Source organism: Myotis myotis, unplaced genomic scaffold (assembly GCF_014108235.1).
Source record: "Myotis myotis isolate mMyoMyo1 unplaced genomic scaffold, mMyoMyo1.p scaffold_m19_p_2, whole genome shotgun sequence".
Lineage (NCBI taxonomy): Eukaryota > Metazoa > Chordata > Mammalia > Chiroptera > Vespertilionidae > Myotis > Myotis myotis.
In genome coordinates this window covers 215,791,181-215,813,472 of record NW_023416324.1, presented here as the reverse complement: position 1 = coordinate 215,813,472, position 22,292 = coordinate 215,791,181, and the positions used below count along the sequence as shown (strand labels likewise).

Here is a 22,292-nt window from a genome sequence, read left to right as displayed (position 1 = left end):
AGTAAATTTTTAAAGATTTTTTTTTAAGAGGGAGAGAGAGAGAAAGACATCAATGTGAGAACAAAACATTGATAGGCTGCCTCTTGCACACCCCTTACTGGGAATCAATCCTGAAACACCGGCGTGTGCCCTGATCAGGAATTGAACCAGCATCCTTTTGGTACATGGAATGACAGTCAGCTGAGCCACACTTGTGGGGGCTAGAAGGAAAGTAATTTTAAGGGCATGATAATTTTGGAAAACAAAGTAGGTTTTGGCAGGTATGGATCTTCTGGCAGGTATGTGGCAAGGTGATTGTAGTTACATAATTTAGTATTTTCTATAGTATTTGAATGGGAACCTAAAAGTGGACCTAATTATTTCTTTAAAAACTTTATTGATTTCAGAGGAAGAGAGAGAAACATCGGTGATGAGAGAGATCATTGATTGGCTGCCTCCTGCACGTCTACCAGGGTTCGAGCTGGCAAACTGGGCATTTGCCCTGACCTGGAATCGAACTGGAATCTCCTGGTTCATAGGCCGATGCTCAACCACTGGGCCACATCGGCCAGGCTGGCCTTAATTTAAATAGGCATTCTCTTAAAAACTTTTGAGTCGAAGCGTGATTTGATTACCATTGTAAGTTAGAGCAGAAAGTTGATGTATTCAATTTTGTTAGCGTATAAAACTTAAAATAATACAAAACACAACCTTTGGGAAAACTGCTTCTTGTATTTTTCCTCTTACAGATAAGGCTCAATTACTTGAAATAGCCAAAGCTAATGCAGCTGCCATGTGTGCTAAGGCTGGTGTTCCTTTACCGCCAAACCTGAAGCCCGCACCTCCACCTACCATAGAAGAGAAAGTTGCTAAAAAGTCAGGAGGAGCTACTATAGAAGAACTAACGGAGGTAAGCTAGACGGAATTTGTTTTAATTTTTAAATGGATTATTCCAGTGATGTTGACTCTGGAGCGTGCCAAAACCCGAATTGTGGGCTGAACTGATAATGGCTGGCACCGAGTGGCCAAAACCCGAAATACAGGTGTGGCAGCGGCAGAAGCTCTGTTTAGCAGGCCATTATCCGGGATGGCTAAGCTCCGCTAGCTAAAAGTTACTTCCCATTACTTTTGCTTTCCAGTTTTAGAAGCCAAACTGACTGAGGAGTGGGACGGTTCGTTTGAATGGAGGAGGTGTTGAGTGAGCAACACGCAGAAGCTCGCCTACAGTTTCGTTTCCATTCACGACGTGTTCACTGATCGCCACGAGTGTACTGCATATACGCAAAGACACAGACAATCTTCAGAAATGATCTTTTGCCACCGGAGCTTGGAAATTAATGAGAATAGCTGGCCATTGCCTGAAAGGAACTTCTTTCGCATCATCATTTCGGGTTTTGGCTGTTTGGTACCAGCCATTGGTGATAATGGCCGGCCATTATCAGTTCTTCCTTGCGGTTCGGGTTTTGGCAGTAACATATATATATTTTAAACACACTTATTTTTGTTCTTAAGAATTTGATCTTTTCAAATGAGGCTTGTTTTTGGCTTTGTTTTATTAATATTATTTTGTCGGTTTTCGGGGAGGGGGGAGGATGCTGAAATATTGCTGCTAGGATCCAGAAATACCACACTGTTTCATATATTGAAACTTGCTATCGGCTAGCCTTATGCCAGCCTGCCACTGTCAGTACATTCTGTTCCCCTTGGTTACAAGCGCAGTATACTCTGTTTTTGGCTAAATGAGCTTTTTATTCTATTGTAATATTTTCAATTGATAATGGATGTGGCATTCTGCTTGTAAAGGGACAAGTCTACCCAAATTTACTCTGACCTTTTTATAAAGCCAGGTAATGGAATCTGTTCCTTCGGACAGGAAGGAATTGACTTTGCTTTATGTGTCAGACCCCCTCTCCATCATGCCTTATTTTCCAATCTTGAGTTCTAGTCCTTTAGAAACTCAACCTACAAGACATTTATGGAGAGATGTTACTGTCCAACCCAATGGCAATGTTTCACATCTTTTCATCTTACCATACCTTTGGGGATCATAAAGTTTCTTAATCTGTTTCATCATTTAGATTTACTACAATATGAAGTACAACTTTTTTTTTTTAATTTAAGGACCTAGTAAAGGCTTTTATTGTTTGCTTATCAAACCCAAATTCCTTATCCAAAACTTATGAACACAGTGTTTCCCTATGTTTTTATCCTCATCATTAGCCCTCTTGTCCCTCTTAATAAGTTTCTTCTCACTTTTTTTTTTAAACACCACCTGACTAGGATCACCTTCTTTTCCTTTTCCTGCCAGTCCTTGTTCTCAACTATGAAAATCTGGCTTAGAACTCTTCAAGGACTATCCTTTGATTATCAAATTCTGCCTGATTCTATTCTCTCCTAAGCCTTTGTTCTCTCGGCACTTATGTACTCAGTTTGTATTATATCAGTTTGCACTTGTTCCTTGTGTTGCTCTGTAAAAGCGCTCCTCAACTATTTCACGTGTATGTATTCTGTCTCTTAAACTAGATTGTAAGCTCCTTGGGAGCAGGGACCATGTCTTCTCCTTTTTTGTATACCCCGGACAGTGCCCAGTACAGTGCTCTGCACATAGGTGCTCAATAAATGTTGTGACTGACTGACCAGCAGCGTGTGTTTAAATAATACGGATAAGCCACGGTTCCTATCTGTAGCCCATCATTCATCTCGTTTTAGTTTTGAAAGTTGATTTTATGTAGTTTTCATTCTTTTAAGAAATTACATTTTGTATTTTACCTAAAGTGTAAGGTTTATCTTGTTTGTTTTTACTTTTTAAGAAATGCAAACAGATTGCACAGAGTAAAGAAGATGACGATGTGATAGTGAATAAGCCTCACGTTTCGGATGAAGAGGAAGAAGAACCTCCTTTTTATCATCACCCCTTTAAGCTCAGTGAACCCAAACCCATATTTTTCAACCTGAATGTGAGTATTGGTGTTTGTGAACTGATTAAAACGGCACAACTTATGGAACTTTTAAATATTTAAATAAGACTCAAATGGAATTTAGCTTAATTTTTGAATTAAATACTGAGAAGTAAAGAACAAAGTCATTCTGAGACTGTTGGAAAGTAATTGAGAAACTTTATTTTTTTAGATTGCTGCAGCAAAGCCCACGCCTCCAAAAAGCCAGGTCACGTTAACAAAAGAGTTTCCTGTGTCATCCGGATCTCAGCACCGAAAAAAAGAAGCAGACAGTGTTTACGGAGAGTGGGTTCCTGTGGATAAAAATGGTGAAGAAAACAAAGATGATGATAATGTTTTCAGCAGCAATCTGCCCTCTGAGGTAAGTAAGAGGAATATTATGTATTTTTCTTTTTTTTTATACCTGAATCTGCCATTTTATTGTTATTTTATATCTGATTTGGATTCTGTTTCACTCTTCTTAGGGCCGGGGTAAACGGCAGGGCCGGGTTAAACGACAGATGAAACAACCCGCAGCTTCTCATTTGACAGTAACTCGATGCAATTCACTTTGTGGAACCAAGCCACAAAGTGAAAAGCATCGAATTGCAGAGAACAGTGTTGTCACATCCCTCCCCAACATTGGGCCCTCCTTGCACTTGTGGGAAGGTAGCCCAAGGTACAACTATTTAGCATCCCGTTTTGCTTCAAGGCTTTATAGCTCTAGATTTTGGTGGTAGCAAATGTACTGGCTGGAGGGGTTGAGCGGACAGAGGCAGATCCTCAGGTTCAACACAAGAAGTGGATTGAAAAAGGTCATTGTAGGCTGATGTGAGCATTTTGAATACATAGCCTATTGCCCTTAAATAATGGTTTCTTACTGTTCTCTGGGTGGTTTGTCAGATAGCCTTTAATTTTAATAATTTCCCTTCTCTGTGCTACCTTGGCCCTTTGGAATTCTTGTGTTTAACCTAATGCTCAGCCTTGGTGTACTCCATTTCCCTTCTCCTTTCTCTTTTTGCTACTAATGAAAGTTGGAGAAGTGGAATTCACACCTTGAAAATTTCACGAGGCTATAGTTGTATCTTGTCATGATGCAGTAATAACGCCAAGTGTCAAAACAACCCCATTAAAATGCCACCTGATTAAATGTGCTGCTAAATATAGTGCACATGAAAACAGCAAGACTGTATATATATGTAAATATATATATATGTATCTTTGTATGTATCTCTGTATCTGTACCTTTGCTGTATCTTTTAATAAACAGTTTACTTTTATTTAACTTGTTGTGCAAAATCACGCTTGGGGGATACGGGAGGGTGGAGAATTACTAGGGGGGGGGAGGTGGGAGTTTTAAAAATACCATAGACTAGTCATCACCTCTTGCCCTTTGTTTCCAAAGCCCAGACATTTATCCAAGGACTGGATTAGATGCTGATGCCCTTACAATGTGGGACTTCTTCCCCACTCCCTTTTCTTGCAGTTCTGGGATATGCATGTTAGAGAGACCTGTACTTTTCACCTCAGGTTCTGTTTATCGCCCATATGGTCATCTTCCACTAAACACCTCCAGTATTATAGATCAATCAGAAAGTGAACAGAACCCAAATCAGAAACCTTTTTCCCCTGAGCTATTCACAGATGACATTTTCACTGTGTGTGCACGGGGGGTTTTGACCTGTAGCATTTTAAAGGAGAAAAGTTATATACATTGAAGCTGACTGGACATGAAAACTAGCCAGTACAACTTACAGCTACCAGCGATGATCAGAGTTACATAGGGTTCAAAAATCTAAGTTATGCCGTCACCAGTGAGGTTGGGGTCGCTGGTTTGGATAGTATTTTATTGAAACAACCTGAGTAGCTCAGTTGCTAATCCCCAAATCCAGCTACCAGCACATCTGAACAGGGAAAGGGGGAACTGACATTTGCAACTAACTTAAATTTTGTAGTAGCTGAATATAAATCATAAGAGGGCTAAACAGACTGACTTAGAAATTATGATTGATTCATATGCTTTTAGTAATTTCTTGCAGATTACGCATTTAACAGAGTTGGAAAAAACTTTGCAGGGTGATGATGTGAAAAATATTTCCTGATAGAATGAAGCCCCATAAATACTACAGAATTCCAAGGGGCTTTTCTGCGGAGATAGTGACTGTAACTATTCAAGTGCTGAGTGAATGCTGATGACCATTTCTTTTTGACAGAGTTTATATAGACATCTGCTTACATATCTCTATTGGAAGTTTAGTGCTCAGCCAGTTTGAGTCTTAACACCGATGGGGGGCAGGTGCCTTAGTCTTGGCATCTAAAATGGTTGTCAGAGTTTAATTGAAAGTTGAGAATACTTATTTCAAAGAAATTTGGGGGGGAAGGTGGGTATTCAGATTTTATAAAGTATAAAGAAGTGTTTTATTAAAACAGGAGGGAAAAAGCTTCTGTAAATAAAGCTACATAAATAGAGCCGATTTCTCCTTTGGGAGGATGTACACAACTTTTTGATATTAGAACTCTAAGCTAGTTCCTTAGAAGATTATTAGGCTCAAACAACATATAGGTAAACTTTAAGCAAAACAATCCCAAAGTTTTAGGAAAAGGGACAGGATCCTCCCACCTCCCAAACCCCCTCAGGTCTCTGTAGCAATAATATAAAACACCTAGAGGAAATGTTCATATAAAATGTTTAGTTCTAGTTATTTAGCTGTGTCTTAGAAATATACTGTTTTTAAGATTGATGTTCTATATACCAATGTTTGTGGAATGCTATTGGTCACATTTTATGAGAGCATTAGTGCTCTTGGTTCTCTGTCAGGGGTGTAAAGTCTTTTAAAGCCAATATTTTAACTGAATAGTATTTTTTCCTATTGCTCTTTTTCATTTCAATAAATGGATTTTGTGGTTCTTTAAATTGAGCATAAAACATTTAGGCAAAGGTCACAGATTTGATCTTAGTTTTGCTATAATCTTAATCCCTTCCATTGTCTTGCACTTGAGTGCTCTTTGACATAACTGAATAGACGTGGATGGATCAGCAAATCCATTTCTTATGGATTGTCTACTCATCAGATTGTGTGTGCTCTACTGCCAACCAGCATCATCGACAGTAAAGAATGACTACAGAATTTTGACCATATTTGTGTGAATCTGATTGATTAGCAATGAATAGAAAAAATGTTGGAAAACTAATATTTAAAAAATTGTCCTCAGGGGCATTAATTCTTAGTAATAAAGCTAGCAAAGACTTATTGGGTAGAAGATTTAAATGTAATCTTTGACAGAACTTGGGTTTGCTATCAAGCACAAATATTTTAGCGGTCCAGAAGGTGCCCTCCCTTAAGGTCTAGTGATTACTTACATGCGAAGGTATTTTTTTGTCTTAGGATGTGTGCTTGGTTTTTATTACTGAAGAATATTTCCATATCCCAGTGGAGCTAAAAATTTCAGTGTTTAGAAGCTCTAGATTTATAAAGTTTTTAGTTTAAGTTCTTGAAGCAAGATGAAAATTTCCTTTGGAAATTGAACACACAGTTCCTAGCATACCAGAATGTAAATATAGCCTTGTTATTCATTCTCTCCTTAGATGGGATTATCACTGAATTTCCTTAAGCCAATAGGTTATCTGTTTTCTGTTATAATTCATTTAGGTTAAATGTATAAGTTAAACCTAAGCATTGCACTAGATTATTTTATTTGATAAAAATATCCATAATTCACTTTTTAAAACTAATCGAACACATTTAACTGAAACATTCTAGATTTAATAGTGCGGCTTTTGTTTTTGTAGTTGTAATTTTCTTTTATAACTGAACTTTTGTATTTTTGCTAAATATTTTAAAATCACGTTTTATATATAGATCATGTTTTTTCTTACAGTTCCACTATAATTAAAATTTTTCTTTTATGCTGTCTTTGAGATACCTGCAATTACTTGTGTAGACTATAATTTTCACTTTATATCCTTTCATTGTCTTTTTAAGAAACACTTAGGATATTTGTTCTATCTATGTAAATAGTTAGATTAACAAAAGGGGGACATAAATTGACTTAAAAGGTTTTTTTTTGTTTAAGGGGTGGTGGTGGGAGGGAGGAGAGAGAGAAACATTGATGTGAGAGAGACACACATTGATTAGTTGCCTCCCAAATTGCCCCGACCAGTGGCAGGAATCAGACCTACAACCCAGGTATGTGCCCTTGACTGGAAATTGAACCTGAGACCTTTGTGCGTGGGCCTACGCTAACCACTGAGTCTGGCCAGGGCAACTTAGAAAGATTTTTCAATGAGAAGATAAAGAACATACATTTATAACCTAAGGCCCTGAAATGCATCTTACATGGTGCTAATGATGTTACGTATTTTACTATTCCTAATGCCTTTTTTGAGGAGGGGTTCAGTGAAGAAGGAAACTTGGGTGGGGCTATAGCATGGCTATATCAGTACAGCTGTGAGGCAGCTCTGCCTGCTCTGGTCTGCTCCACTCCCTCGTGTTCTGCACTGCCCCTGCACTCCAGACCACTCTAGCCAGGGGAGCACAGACTTCAGTGGAAAGGGCAAGTGTGCTCCCCTAACACCTGGGGAGGTTATAGGAGTGCTGATCTGTTGTGTCAATGAAGTAGGAAGGCAAAATGACCTGAATAGGTTTGTATTAATGCGAGAACTAGGATTGTTCAAAACACTATGTAGATTTCATATTTCAGAACAAGTCCTCAGGAAAAGGAAATTAAATATTTCCCTCATTATAATGCCTGGAATATTATTACAGAATTATAATTATGCTTTAGATAATTACACTTTATACATTAGGTTGAAAGTCTATAGTGTATTGAAACAGCTTGCTGATGACATCTTGATAAAGTATTCTATAGGATTTAAGTTTTTTCCTTGGTTTTTAGAAGGCCTTTTGGTATCATTTTGGTACCTTGCACACATTCTTGTTTCTGAGCAACATTAAAAGCTGGTGAGGGCTCTAAAGCTTCACTGTACAGTGTAGTTTACTGTATACTGTTTGTATGTGTGTACTCCAATACAGAAGTCATTAGCCACTGGGAAGTCAAGTTGCTTCATTGCACTGGCCACATTTTAAGTGCTCATTAGCAGTCACTAGGAAATTCCATTGGACGTTGCTCATGTAAAGGGTAGGTGTAATTTTATACTGATACAAAATGTTTGGCCTAGCCCATGAATATCAATGCATTGGGGATTTTATAATTGGCTTTTCATGCATTATTATATATCTTGAGTTACCTTGAAAACTGGGAAACGTGCTTTTTGATACAAACTCTTAAGGTCCTTTAGGAGGTTAAGATAATCCTGATGCATTCTGAATATATTTCTTCACATTTAAAAAGATATGAAATTAATAGTCAAATTATTATTTAATAAAGCTTTGACATGATCTTACAGCTAACTTGCTAAGCCTGTTGAAGAATAAATGAAATTATATTACCTCAGGAAAAAACTGGTTGTAATTTTATCTTACGGAAATTTATATTAAGCATCCAAGGTTGCTCTGTTAAAGTTCTTTTCAGAATGTGATGTGAATTTGACATGAAATATTACTGAGATTTGAAAGAAGTTTCATCCTGGGTGATGAAGCATTAGGTTACCTGTTTCCACAATAAAGTCTTAAAAAGAAAACCGTGTGAAGATAGAATGTCTTCAGGAGGGTGAATTCATAGAGAGGTAGATTCACTTGCTTTCCAGTGGGGAAGGATTAATTTTATTCTAGAAAAGTTGGCGTTTTCAGAGCCATATTAATTATGTGTGTGTGTGTGTGTGTGTGTGTGGCTAATTTATAGTTGGAGATTGGGGGTCAGGGCTTGGGAATGGTTGGTAGGTAGATTTCCCCCCACTATCTCCTGAGTTTACGTTTTTAGAATGAAACCCTATTACCAATGTATACCTAGACAGCTATGAGATCCAAAGTAATTCTGACAAGGGTAATGAACAATATTAAGGTCTATTCTATGGGCCTTTTAAAATTATATCAATAATCCTTAGAGTTTTAGGAAACATCTGAGGTAGGCCAAAGGAATATAAATTCTGACCAGAAAGTCCCAGCAGTCAGAATTCTAATAGAAACGAAAAGTGAGAATATAAAGTTTCTTAGCTTGTTAGTCTGACTTCTTATAGGCCCCCAAAATAATTCTAATTAGTGTGGGTAATTTATTAAGTTGACTAAGAAATTAAGATATTCATTTATGAGATCTACAGTTTAGTAAATACAGAATGAATTCAGTTTAATTGTGCTTTCATTTTAAGATATGTATAAGAATCTATACGTTGTGCTACTTTGTAAGAAAGTCTTTAATTTTGTTAAAGAAATAATAGAGAGAACTAGAAATGATAGGGTGATTAAGGGGCTCTGAAGTTAGGAAAGAAAGGTTAGTAATCCTTATGCATGAGGTAGAATTATTCTTAGTCATACACCCTTCTCTACTATATAGGTCTTATTTTGAAAGAAGTCTTATACACAATATACAATGAAATTACAGGTCGCCTTTACTTAGCTTTTTAAACAAATCCTTAGCTGTGAACTTGTTTTACTATCATACCCATGCAGTACTTACTAATCATTCTTTGTACATTAATATAGGGAAACCTTCCCATGACATACAGCATTTTCCAAAAATGAATTTTCTTGGGTGAAATAACTAGGAGATATTAATGGGTTGGTTATGTTGTGTCAGAAGAAGAAAAGTATTAAGAACTGGTTAGTTGATACAGATCCACTTGCTCTCTTAATATTAGAATAAAAACATCAGATACTCACTCACTTGATGGCTTTTTCCTTCTGTGGTTGAGCCTTCCATAAACCTGACAAATTGGGAATTTGCCCTAAGAATTTTCCTGGACATTATGAAAAACTTTTGAAAGTTAAATCATTGTCACCTGCTTAGCATAAAGTTTTAAAGTTTTTACAAGTAGACTATGAACTTTGAAAAGGACTTAAGACTTTTCAAACATGTCTCAACTTTAAGTGTTTTAAATGTACCTTGCTCCCTCCCCTCCCCCTGAAATATTTAACTGGTCATGAATGTACATAAAGTGAAAAGAGGTCCATTTATTTACATGAGTATTTTGATAAAATTTAGTTCTTAAAACCAAACTGCAAAGCCGCCAGGTGAAGAGATGTGCACAGGAGTAGAGGAAAGGTGATTGACGCGATAGTGATTTTCTGCTTGGTTATTCAAGAACCTTGTTTATTGCTTCTGAAGGTTATGCTGATAAGCAGTTTAAAATGAAAACTGCTAGTAATACAAAATGGTTCAAAAAATTCTCAGTTTACTGCAAAAGACTTTTATTAGTGAAGGTTGGAGATTTTTAAGTTTTTCAAGGAATTTTCTGATTGTAATTTGATACAGAGCACAAGCAGTCAGTCAGATTTTGCTTCCTCTGACACTTTGTAACTTACCTGAAATACTCCTGTCTGCTTCCCAAGGTTACTTTACCTTTTTCAGTCTTCTGCCTACTTTATAAAACTGTTAATAGGTATATGAGACTATGATTTTGTTTTTGATACATAGCAACTAAGTATATGAGCACTTTTCTGAACTTAGGGGTTCTATCGTAATTTGAGATAATTATGTTTTCTTTCTTAGCCTGTGGACATCTCTACAGCAATGAGTGAGCGGGCACTTGCTCAGAAAAGACTCAGTGAGAATGCATTTGACCTTGAAGCCATGAGCATGTTAAATCGAGCTCAGGAACGGGTATGTAGTAGTTTAATGTCTAAATAAGACTTTTACTAACTAGATGGTTGACAAAATCAGTAGCATGCTGTTGAAATGTAGGTTCTTAATCTTGAAAATCCAAGGGAAAGATCATTTATTTTTTAAAATCTTCACTGGAGGAGTGAAGATATTTTTTCCATTGATTCTAGGGAGAGTGGAAGGGAGGGGGAAAGGTAAGGGGTAAGGAGAGAAAAGCAAAGACACATTGATTAGTTGTCTTTCACATGAGCCCCAAGCGGGTGGGGTGGGAATCGACCTGCAACCCAGTTCTGTGCCTTTGACCTGGAATTGGACCTGAGACCTTCTGGTGCACAGGCTGACGCTCCAACCATTGAGCCACAGCCTACTTAGTTTATTTTAAACTAGAGGCCTGGTGCACGACATTCTGGGGGTGGTGGTGGGGCAGTCCCTCAGCCCTGCCTGTGAGGGATGTCCGCCTGCCTGCTTAGGCTCGCTCCCCATGAAGCTGGCAGGTGGACATCCCCCAAGGGTTCCTTAGCACTGCTGCTTCTGGCTGAGCGGTGCTCCCCGTGGGAGCACACTGACCACTAGGGGGCAGCTCCTGTTTTGAGCGTCTGCCCCCTGGTGGTCATTGTGAATCATAGCGACTGGTCGTTCTGCCGTTTGGTCTATTTGCATATTGGCCTTTTATTATATAGGATGACCATGGCCTAATTAGCTTATTTTAAATGTCAGTGACTTGGTTCCTGGTCCTTCCTTCAGTAAATACTTATTGTGTACTATATGACAGGAACTGTTTCTTCAGCAAATAAAATAGGAAAACTTTCCTGCCGAGTTTATAATTTGGTTTATAAAAATAGCGCATTGGCCATAATAGGTCTGTGAGATGAAAGTAGTATTATGAGTTCCTGCTTTCCAGTGACGCAAACTGAGCTAAAGAGCGGTTAACTGATGCCCAAGGTCTCAAAACTAGTAAGTGAAGAGGGTGGCATTCAACCCAGTCAGCCAGGGTCCAGAGTCACCTGATTTTAACAATGGACAGCTTTTCCTTCTACCTTTCTTTCTCTAAGTACTTGTTCATACAGATAGGAAATATATTGCTTTATAATCTTGTGTTATTAATGGGATTCACTGAATGTTATTAAACTTCTTGGAAATGTTTAAAAAAGAATTTTTTTAGGAGACAGTGGGATGGAGGGGGAGAGATGCATGGATGGGTTGTCTCCCGCATGCACCCTGATCAGGGTGGGGATGGTGGGAGCAAGCCTGCAACTGAGGATGTGTCCTTGACCTGAAGAGAACCCGGGACCCTTCAGTCCGAGGGCCGACGCTCTACCCTCTGAGCAAACTGGCTAGAGCTGGGAAACAATTTTAAATATGTATAAAATCACTATATTGTCTTAAAAATTGAATATCTAAGCCAGTAATACAGCATTTTCAGGAATGAACTAAAACCATTTCTTTTAGTGAATTAAATTGTTAATTCCAGTGGCATTTTAACCAGCTGAGTAATTTTAACTAGGTAATTGAGTCATCTTCTTTTCTTCAGATCGATGCCTGGGCTCAGCTGAACTCTATTCCTGGCCAGTTCACAGGAAGTACGGGAGTACAGGTCCTGACACAAGAACAGTTGGCCAATACTGGTGCCCAAGCCTGGATTAAAAAGGTACACGACATTATGCACACACGAAAGTGTTCCAGTAGAAAGCTAAAATTTTTTAGGAAGTGTTTAATTAAAAATGCATTAAGAGGCCAGTGACTCTAAAAAGAATTCATGAGTAAATTTGCTGTGTGTGTACTCCAGGATGGACACTGAGGATGGACCGGATTCATGAGACAATGGCCAATGTATAAATATGGCTCAAGAGCCATGGCTTTATATCCTGAGGTTATTTTTATTCTTGCTGCCGCTGGTGGGGCGGGTGGTCTTTTTAAACTGTGTTTTGAATGCTCACAATGTGTCTCAGGTGCTGTTCTGAATATGCCACAGTTCCTGTTGGACTGCTAATCTAATGATTTCAAAGCGGTGGTTCTCAAATGCTTTCTCATCCTGGGATACTTTATTACAGGTTTATTTTTGGTGGATCACTGCCCCCAAGAGCCCTCTACCACCCTCATTGCCATTCCTCTATTCCTCTGCCCTCTTTCCCTTCCTTAGTGCCTGCACCTCCTTAAGCTCCCGTAGTCCCCAGCCCCCTCCCCGCCCCCCCGTGATCTTCAGGCCCAGGTCCCTGTGGTTGTCAGCTGTTGGTTACAGCAAGTGGTTGGGAGGCCCCAGGATTAGCACTGCATGTGGTGATTTTGCCGTGGGACTGGAAGGCTGGGGGAGGATGGCTGGAGCGTGGGGTGGGCATTGCTGAAGGGTGAATGGGGTGGGGTGGGGATGGAGAATACTATCTGTGGACCACCACATGGGCCCTGGTGGCCTTTGGTGGTCCACAGGCTCAATGTGAGTACCACTGATCTCAAGGAAAAAACAGGACATGAGACCTAAATTCAAGGGAGAGGACGGATGCCTCGTGCTGTGAAGATGGAGGTGCTCCTGGTTTGATTCCTGCAAGGAGACCTGTGAACTCCACCTACGGCTGCCTCATTGTTGGGGGAGTCTTAGGTGGTTACGAAGGGCTTTCTGGAGAAATGTGTGCTGGGGAAGGATGTGGCTTGCTTGGATGGGGGTGGTGGTGGTTTATTTCAGGAGCACGGGCAGCGTAGCGGCACTGACACTGGGAGGCTGCGCGGTCTAATGGATAGGGAAGGTTTCTTTATCCTGCTGTACTCCTGACTCCTTTTGTGATCATGGGCAAGTAATTATGTGGAATTCAGTCTACAAGTGTCACATGAAGGAAGACAAGGCCTTATTCCTGCCCTCAGGGTGGTAATATGACAGGTGCCTGTGGAGAATCGCCATGAGTGCCAGTGAATGAGCTCATTTCTGAGAAAATGAGATTTGGGTTGTTTGGAACTTTTAATCTCATAACATTTCAATTTTGATTGCATTACCTCTGATGATCCTCTTATTAACAAATTAATATAAAACATAGTTTCACTTTGCCTGCCATTGGGGGGGATAAGCACTCTTAATATGTGTATACTGAGTACACAGATTCATTTAAAAGTTACAGCTTATGTCGTTTACTAGGGTAACAACTTACGTCGTTCCCAATATCAATATTGGGAAAAGATGACAATCTAAGATTTAATTAATTTTGGACTAATTATATTACATTTCAAATGTGAAGTGATTTGTGTAGTATTTGGAAAATAGCTTTCATTTCATTGGGAAGAATTACAAAAGTACGCCTATTTCTTTAACAGTTTAATTCTTTAAAACTACTCCATATTTCAGGAAGTGAGACTTGAAACTTACATGAATGCTTTAGGCACATAATAGTCATGTACATTACTAGTTAGAAACTTTTGAATATGATTCCATTGTAAAATTTAGTCTAATATTTGTGTATAATGGAAGTGCTGATCTATAATGCTTCTAAACATACTTCTAAACATCGTGTTAATTTATAAAAAGTGAATCTTTTATAGATTCAATTGGTTCCCCGAATTTTTAAAAAATTTCCAGTTTTGTAGGCAGTTGACAGACTTTTAAATAAACATTATGTCAATTTAAATCATTTTGATAAATTATCATGCCTTGAAGCTGTGTTCATTGACCAAAATTTTAAATAACTGAAGAAAGCAATGCTTTCAGGAAAACCATTTGTATGTTACTTAAAGAATATTTGCTACTAACATCAAGAAAGGAATGTTTTATTTCATAAAAATGAGGTAGAACATGTGAAAAAGTTATTAGGCAACAGGAAAATTTAACACTTACCTACTGCAGACTGTCTGTTGTGCTTAGGAAATGTTTCCAAATGCTCATTGGGCTTTTCTTGCCTTGCTACAGCTCAGCGCCCTCTTTGTTAAAAGCCGCTCGGAATGCCTGCATTTCCCTTACACTTTTGTATTTTGTTGCAGTAAATCAGTATATTCTTAGTAGATAAAGGAGAGTTTTATTTATTTTTAAGTAAACATTTAAAACAACCTTTATTTTTTGAGATGGTATCATTTGGACATGACCTGATGAATACTGTTTACTATTGTAGTCTCATTAATCAGCTTTTTTGTTAACTATATACACCCTGGGGTAAAGAAACATGAATATATCAGAGAATGGAAACAGAATTGAAAACCTGGGTGATTGGGTATTTGTATGTACTCTGCACAGTTGCCCTTTTTTTTAGGAGTGTTTCCTGGAAAAGAGGGGCCGATGAACCTGAAAGTAAGTAAAAGCCATTCTAGGTGTGTAGCAACAAGGCAGTTGATATCCAAGCATCAGCTAACTTTTCTCCCAATACATCAACACTGCATGGCCTGCACCAAATAAGGAACTGAACCAGGGGTATGTTTTACCTCCACAGCCGCCTCCTTCCATCAGAGCACCTTGTTGGACTTAATGTCTGTCACACAATCATTGGCATGCTTCTCCCCAGCGTGTAATTAAAAAGCTGGGGGAAAAGAATATAGTTTAAATACTGTCAGAAAACAAGATTTAACAATTTTGGTATTAACTTGTCAATACAGGAATGTAATTAATGAATACTATTTCTAGATTTACCAAAAATTTTGACCCCCTTTATTGATAAGTTAATGACATCTATATGTTTGCTGGAGAATGTAAATTTAAAATTTAATAACGAGAAATAAAAAATGATTTGGAGATATCACATAAAAAAAAAAAGACCAACAGTAAAATTTAGTAGTAGTTTATTGTATGTACATGGACGCCTCAGAGGCATCCCGTATTTCTGAATGTGTGACAATAATTGACTTGGTCATGCTAATGTCTATACTTGTGCATCTTACGACATTAAGTGGTTTGCTGCTTTGATGGAAATTATGGTTCAGTGGGTTGGATACAAGAGAGATGACTGTTCACAGAATAACCTGTGAACTTTCACCCCTCTGTATGGAAACTTGTTTCAGGGCCAAATCCTTGTAGCTGTCTTCTTGCCCCGGTCAGTGCCAGCCCTACTATTCACAACACTGCTGCTACCGAGGCCTAGGTATGTAAACGTTTAAGGAGTTTTTTAAAAGTCTTTTAACATCAAGCTAGGTTTTAAAGGAATTCAAATTCAGTTTGGTATAATAACAGGTTATTTTATGTGATTGTCCTCCATTTCTTACTGTGTAAATTGATTATAGTTATTCTTTTGCTTCATAGGGTTTTTCTATGTAAATATTTATACTTACTCCATGGTAGAATGGGGAAATAAAATGGGTGATAACAGTATGCTTCTTCAGTGTCCGAACTATTTCTAAAATGACTTCTGGGCTTTATTTATTAACTAGGTGCACCTGGGACAATTAATGACTGTTTTAACATTGCCTTCTTTTTATTTTGCAAGCTAAGAAGAGATACCAGTGAACGTAAATAGTGGACGAAAACAGGAGTGTTCTAATTTTTTTTTTGGAGGGGGCTCGAGGGCCACTGTTTTAAAACTGCCATTTATATGCCTTACGTGACTTTCAAAATACTGTTATGTTAATGTGGAAAAAGTTAGAACATACACACTACAGTATGTATAAGAAGCATTTAAATGTAACAGCTATAACAGATCTAGAAGTAAAATCAGGTTTCTTTTTTAAAAAGTGACAGAGTTGATGGTCACATTCTAACTGTAAAATTGGGACATTTACCTTTTTTCTTTGGACAGGATCAATTCTTAAGAGCAGCCCCAGTAACTGGAGGAATGGGAGCCGTTTTGATGAGAAAAATGGGTTGGAGAGAAGGAGAAGGATTAGGAAAAAACAAAGAAGGAAATAAGGAGCCTATCCTCGTTGATTTTAAGACTGACAGAAAAGGTAACAAGTGTTTTGGGGAAAGTTTATTATACCCCCTTTCACATTCCAGATTTCATTGTCTACATTCTTTTGATGTCTGTGATCCTGACCTGCAGGCTCTTCTGCTTATACAGATGTTGGTGTTTTTGAGGGGGGGGGGGGGGTGGGCGGTGGAGGGGAGAGTTTAACTCATTTCCAACAACTTATATAATTATAGGAGGAAACACTAATTTTAGCTTTAAAAAGGCAACCTGTGTTAATTATGGAACTTTGAATATATCTATGATTAAAATTTTAACTAGATTTTATATTTATAAAGCAGCCATTTTGTTTTGACAGGGAATATATTATCTTTATTTCTAGAATATATTTTCTTAGATATTTTATCCCACATATTCTTTTTATTTCCTATTAAAGTGCTGTTTAGTCTCCGCCTTATAAACCCTCTTTTCAGGCTCAGTAATTCAGTACTTTGGGGTTGGGGAATAGATCAACTGCCTAGAATAGTGCTTTTTTTTCATAATGCCCTGAGTTTGGGGCACCTAAGTATAATCCATGGGAATACCAACTCAGTGTGATGATTGAAGCTTATTTAAGTCTGATTTTTAAAACTCAAATGTATTTTCCTTATCTTTGTATTCAAAGAGATTTCATTGAAATTAATGCAATTACATTATTCTTTCTTAATGACCATGGAAACTGAATAGCTCCAACTAAATTTTTTTTTATTGTTTTGCATCAGATTTTCTACATTGCCATCCATGTAGAATACCGTGTTGCCATTTTATTTCCAACTGGTGGGAGTATATTGTAATAATGATACTCAAAAATAGCATGGAAATAACATGACAGTCATCCTGTGATGTAGCATTAATTCAAGCTTTAAATTAGGAAAGGGCATTTTGCTAGTTATGTCACATTTTATTGCTTGTGCAAGCTGAATAGATGATCTGTCACAAAAAGGTGGTTTATTGGAAGAAAACATGTTGGATGCGTTGTGTAATTCCAGGGAGCATTCTCTGGAATTGAAAACGTTGGTTTTGCATAGTAACAGCTAAGCTACTTGGGAAAGGGGGGTTATGCAGTTGTGTGTGTGTGTCTTTCGAGAACACCTCACATTCGATAAGTCAGAAAGGGCTTCGTTGTTGGGGGGTGGAATGAACCCATTTATCAATGAGACAGCATTTCTCACTTTTTTACTTGTGTGTGACCTAAAATCCTCATCTTTTGAGGAACATATCTTTTACTGAGCATCATCTTTTAAAGAATGGGCAACCTTTAGAAATCAGTTGCAATAAATAGCCACTACTTTTTAAACTTACAAAGCAACAGGCCTGGAGTTGTTGATAATGATGGCACTTAATTATATGTATTCACATACTAAATGCTTGTTTTCTGAACATTTTATATAATTTCCAGTACCAGGGTGTATGAATATGTATATTTATATGTTGAAACACAGCAAAATAGAAGTCCAGATTGATCTAGAAACTAGGGTAAGGGGAATGTGTTGAAGATTTCCTTTGAAGTTTATTTCATTAACATTGATTTTTTTTTTTTTTTAAGGTCTTGTGGCTGTAGGAGAAAGAGCACAGAAGAGGTCTGGGAACTTCTCTGCTGCAATGAAAGATCTGTCAGGTGAGGGACACTGGGATTTTTCTCACCCATCCTTACTCAGTTCATAATTGGTGTCACAGATGGTGGAGATAATGAATAATTGGTTATTTTTTTTCTCTGCAGGCAAACATCCTGTGTCTGCCTTGATGGAAATCTGTAATAAGAGAAGGTGGCAACCACCTGAATTTCTCTTGATCCATGATAGTGGCCCTGATCATCGCAAGCATTTTCTCTTTAGGGTAAATATGAATTTCTGCATTAATTTTATACATTTATTAATTTGATGACAATGTTAGCGGGTGAGGGATAAGTATATGATCATAGGATTGATATATTATTGGTGGGCTGGGACTGTGTATATGTATAGGTAGAGAGGAGGGGGTTTTAAACATACAAATATGCCTCTTAATATGACTTTTAAAAACCTTATTTTAAAAATACGTTGGAAGGGAAAGTTTTGGGCAAAATCTTGTGAACTGTTTGTTGCCATATTTTAGTAGGAAATGGGGAATTAGAACTAACAGGCTTTTTTTAATTTGGAGACCTGCTTTTAATTTGCTGTCTCTTTTCCCAAATGATTTGCTTCTTCTGGGTTGAGGTTAATTTGACTTACATAGTATGGGTTTTATGTTTTAAATTAGTTTTCTAGCATTTAGTGAAAAAATAAAGCTAATAGATATTAAAGTTTGATGCTGTTCTTATTGTATGTTTTTCTTGAATAGGTATTGAGAAATGGAAGCCCTTACCAGCCCAATTGTATGTTTTTCTTGAATAGGTATTGATAAATGGAAGCGCTTACCAGCCCAGCTTTGCCAGCCCTAATAAGAAGCATGCTAAAGCCACAGCAGCTACTGTGGTTCTTCAAGCAATGGGCCTTTTACCAAAGGACCTCATGGCTAATGCCACTTGCTTCAGGAGTGCCTCACGTAGATAGATTGAGGTTTTATATTAATCATTTCAGATAATTTTACTCTGCATCAAAATGTATTTCCTCTTTAATGTTGTAAATATTTGGCAATTTAAAACATTGTGTAAAAAGCAATCTGTACAAACATCTCCCGGCTTTGATTTTTGTACCATGGAAATTGTATTTAACCATACAGGGTTTTGGTATGTTTATATTGTTTACCTTAGTGATGTATTTGTTTAAGTGGCTAACATCCAAACGATTGTTTGAAGGCATCCGTAATCTTCAGTGTGGAATGTTAAATTACGCTTTTATACTGTATTTTGTACTATGATGTAACTCCCCTTCCTTATGGCTAGGCTGCTGTAACACTTGCCTGTAATCAGTGAAGGGCTGTGCACCTTGTACTAGTTCACAATGGGTTCTGCTGGACAGATACTGGGGCCAGTGTTATTGAGGTAATCAAGCAAGATCTGTTCCACAGGGCTGAAGCCACCATCTCCCCTTACAATTTTGTAGAAGTTATAAAAAGAAGTGGTATGTTGTGTGATGATCAGCACTAAGTCCTATGTTCCCGTCAAAGCCACTTGGGCCATGAGAAGGGAGTGAAAATGAAGTCCGACTAGAATTCTACTGCAGAGGCCAAGTACACTTAGTATGGCATTGAGTTGTGATATAGTTTTACTTTGATGTGCATTTTGAATTTCAGCTACACCTAGATAGACGTAAAATGATAATTAAAATGCTGTAACCAACTTATCTAATAAAATTGGCACCCAGCCACTATTTTGTTGACTGAGAGAGTTTAAGTTTAATTTTTAGGGTCTAATAGAATATTTCATGTGTATTACAGTGGTATTCATATGCTGTCTCTATATTTTAAAAAGCTTAAGGCCCCAAAATATAAACTTCTCTGGAATAAATGTGGTGGTTTATTTTCTGGAATATAAAGTGAACACATACTTCTTCACTAAATACTATTGTTTCTTTACCCAATGCTTATGATTTCTAAGCACTCTTATTTAAAAAAATTTGAACTAGAAACACACACACACACACACACACACACACACACTACTTTGCCATGATGGATGAGTGTACTTTAAACTCCTAATACACTATTCTATCTGGAATACAAAACACCCGTACCTGAATGAACATGCATATGCATTAAAAATGTGTGTGTGTATACCTCTATCTATCTGAGAGAACTGTAAAGAAAGCAACTAAGAAGCATCAACAATCAACTCAGTAGATATTGTATAAATTTGGTTTCAACCTTTACAAGCTAGAACCTGCTCAAAATCCTTGGTAAATGGTTAGTTTTGCCCAGGTGTCATTAATTGATACTAATTTAGCCTCAATTTCCCATTTGAAAGGAAGCACTGACATTGATTCAATTTTCTATTCAGTTTATCATTAAGTTATAGGGATCTAGTTCTCATTCAAGTTACTTGAGTTTTTCATAACTCATCAAAAAATAGTGAAACTGGAGAATGTTGATCTAAAATCTTAACACATGCATGTAATAAATATTAACGGTTAATGTTTATAAACATTTGAATATTCCCTTAACTTCCAAAATGAAATTTAAAGCCAAAGGTATAAAAATCTTGAATTTCCGTGCCAGAGGCTTTTTTCCTCAAAGATTCCTTTTAGGCTTACTTTGGCGTTCAGGATCTCCAATTATAAAGGTAGTCACTCATTTCCACATTCCGTAAGGATGATTTCCCCAGGACTGGTGTTTGGCTAAGTTGGTCCAGAGTCTTAGGGTGCAACCCACAGTTAGCAAGCTCCTCACGAACAGTCTCCTGTGGGAATTGGTACCAGTCAGTGAAAGCACACCAGCCTTTTTGAACACGCAGTTTTTAATAGTTACCATGGGAACTTGGACACCAATGCCTTCATACTATTCATTATCAACAGGGGTTGACTTAAAGAATTTTTGCATAGTTTTAATTATAACTTCTAAATAAAACCTAAAAAATGTCAAAATTAAAGGCCATTTGTTAAATCCTCATGCTAAGTTGCCATTTTTTTTGGTGGGGATAGTATTTAAGTCACTAAGTACAACAGCTTGAAATCATAAAACTTACCTCACAATAACAACTTACATAGATACATCCCTTCCTCTTAGAAATTATCATTGAAAATTAGTAAATACAGTTAACTTGAAACAGTTTGGCTCACAAATAACTTCCTTCACCTACTTTGAGGAAACAGTCTGTTTACAGCTAGCGCTCTACTTACCTTTCCCAGCGCTTTCCCCGCTGGTGGGCAGATGTTGAACACAGCGGTGGGCTCGTGTGTGTACAGTCCTGCAGAAAAGGACCCGCTCTGTGAAGATCCGAGTAGCCTGGTCATGGCGTGTAGAGAATGAGGCATGACAGGGCCTGTGATCTCCAAGCTGAACTGATCTTTGTATCCAGAAACAACCTGTGTCTTCACATTTACACTTCGTGCCTTACAAAAAATTGAAGGGGAAAAAAATTATGGTCATCTCTCAAGCTTTTGTCCCTAGCTTAAAACATGTTCACTAACTTTTCATTAGGATTTTCCTCTAAGTTATGGAACAAAAGTAGTGACATAAAGAGTGTTTAAGAATAAAAATGGCCGAAACCGGTTTGGCTCAGTGGATAGAGCGTCGGCCTGCGGACTGAAGGGTCCCAGGTTCGATTCCGGTCAAGGGCATGTACCTGGGTTGCGGGCACATCCCCGGTGGGGGATGTGCAGGAGGCAGCTGATCGATGTTTCTCTCTCATCAATGTTTCTGACTCTCTATCTCTCTCCCTTCCTCTCTGTAGAAAATCAATAAAATATATTAAAAAAAAAAAAAGAATAAAAATGTTTAGTAAATTCTATCTCCAGTATCCTTTACTCCAAATTATGAGATTGTCAGTTTAAGTACATAAAATTTTTTCATATGGTATTCACTCTGATTTAGTAATACACTTTCATTACAGAATATTGGTAAAACAAATAAATTGATTCTACAGCTACTAACATTCAGTATATATTTGTTTATATGTATAATTTTCAACAATATGGATATACAGGCACTCCTTGCAGATATTGTGGGTTTGGTTCCAGACCACTGCAATAAAGGGCGTACACATGAAAGCGGGTTGTAAACTTTTTGCTGGTTCAGGGTCTTGCTTTCAATTTGTAAAAAACGCAACATCTGTGAAGTGCAATGAGGTCTACCTATTCAGTTAATCTTTTCATTATTCATGATCCAGTTTTTGAGATAATTCAATATTCCTGCCTCTTAGACAAGCGCCCTGGCCAGTGTGGCTCAGTTGGTGATTTAACTC

At 37.7% G+C, this 22,292-nt stretch overlaps 2 protein-coding genes across 11 annotated transcripts in view; one reads left to right on the top strand and one right to left on the bottom strand.

Annotated features, from left to right (window-relative positions):
- Positions 1-20,992, top strand: part of SON (SON DNA and RNA binding protein) — a 35,901-nt gene extending 14,909 nt beyond the window's left edge. The window contains exons 4-12 of one of the 7 annotated variants that reach the window (XM_036352215.1): positions 729-889; positions 2,790-2,936; positions 3,109-3,297; positions 10,521-10,631; positions 12,163-12,279; positions 16,328-16,475; positions 18,021-18,092; positions 18,195-18,310; positions 18,847-20,992. In XM_036352215.1, coding sequence (XP_036208108.1) covers positions 729-889; positions 2,790-2,936; positions 3,109-3,297; positions 10,521-10,631; positions 12,163-12,279; positions 16,328-16,475; positions 18,021-18,092; positions 18,195-18,310; positions 18,847-19,005 — 1,220 coding nt within the window. In that variant the 3' untranslated portion in view covers positions 19,006-20,992. Of the gene's footprint in view, positions 1-728; positions 890-1,118; positions 2,619-2,789; positions 2,937-3,108; positions 3,298-3,400; positions 4,196-10,520; positions 10,632-12,162; positions 12,280-15,596; positions 15,677-16,327; positions 16,476-18,020; positions 18,093-18,194; positions 18,311-18,793 lie in introns of those variants that run through there. The other 6 variants (XM_036352216.1, XM_036352217.1, XM_036352218.1 and 3 more) reach the window with 6 other exon arrangements.
- DONSON (DNA replication fork stabilization factor DONSON) overlaps positions 3,079-22,292 on the bottom strand; it is a 28,991-nt gene continuing 9,777 nt past the window's right edge. For 2 of the 4 annotated variants that reach the window (XM_036352229.1, XM_036352232.1), the window contains 2 exons: positions 21,229-21,441; positions 20,374-20,789 (listed from right to left, as the gene is read on the bottom strand). In XM_036352229.1, coding sequence (XP_036208122.1) covers positions 20,652-20,789; positions 21,229-21,441 — 351 coding nt within the window. In that variant the 3' untranslated portion in view covers positions 20,374-20,651. Of the gene's footprint in view, positions 10,798-12,278; positions 15,119-20,373; positions 20,790-21,228; positions 21,442-22,292 lie in introns of those variants that run through there. The other 2 variants (XM_036352231.1, XM_036352230.1) reach the window with 2 other exon arrangements.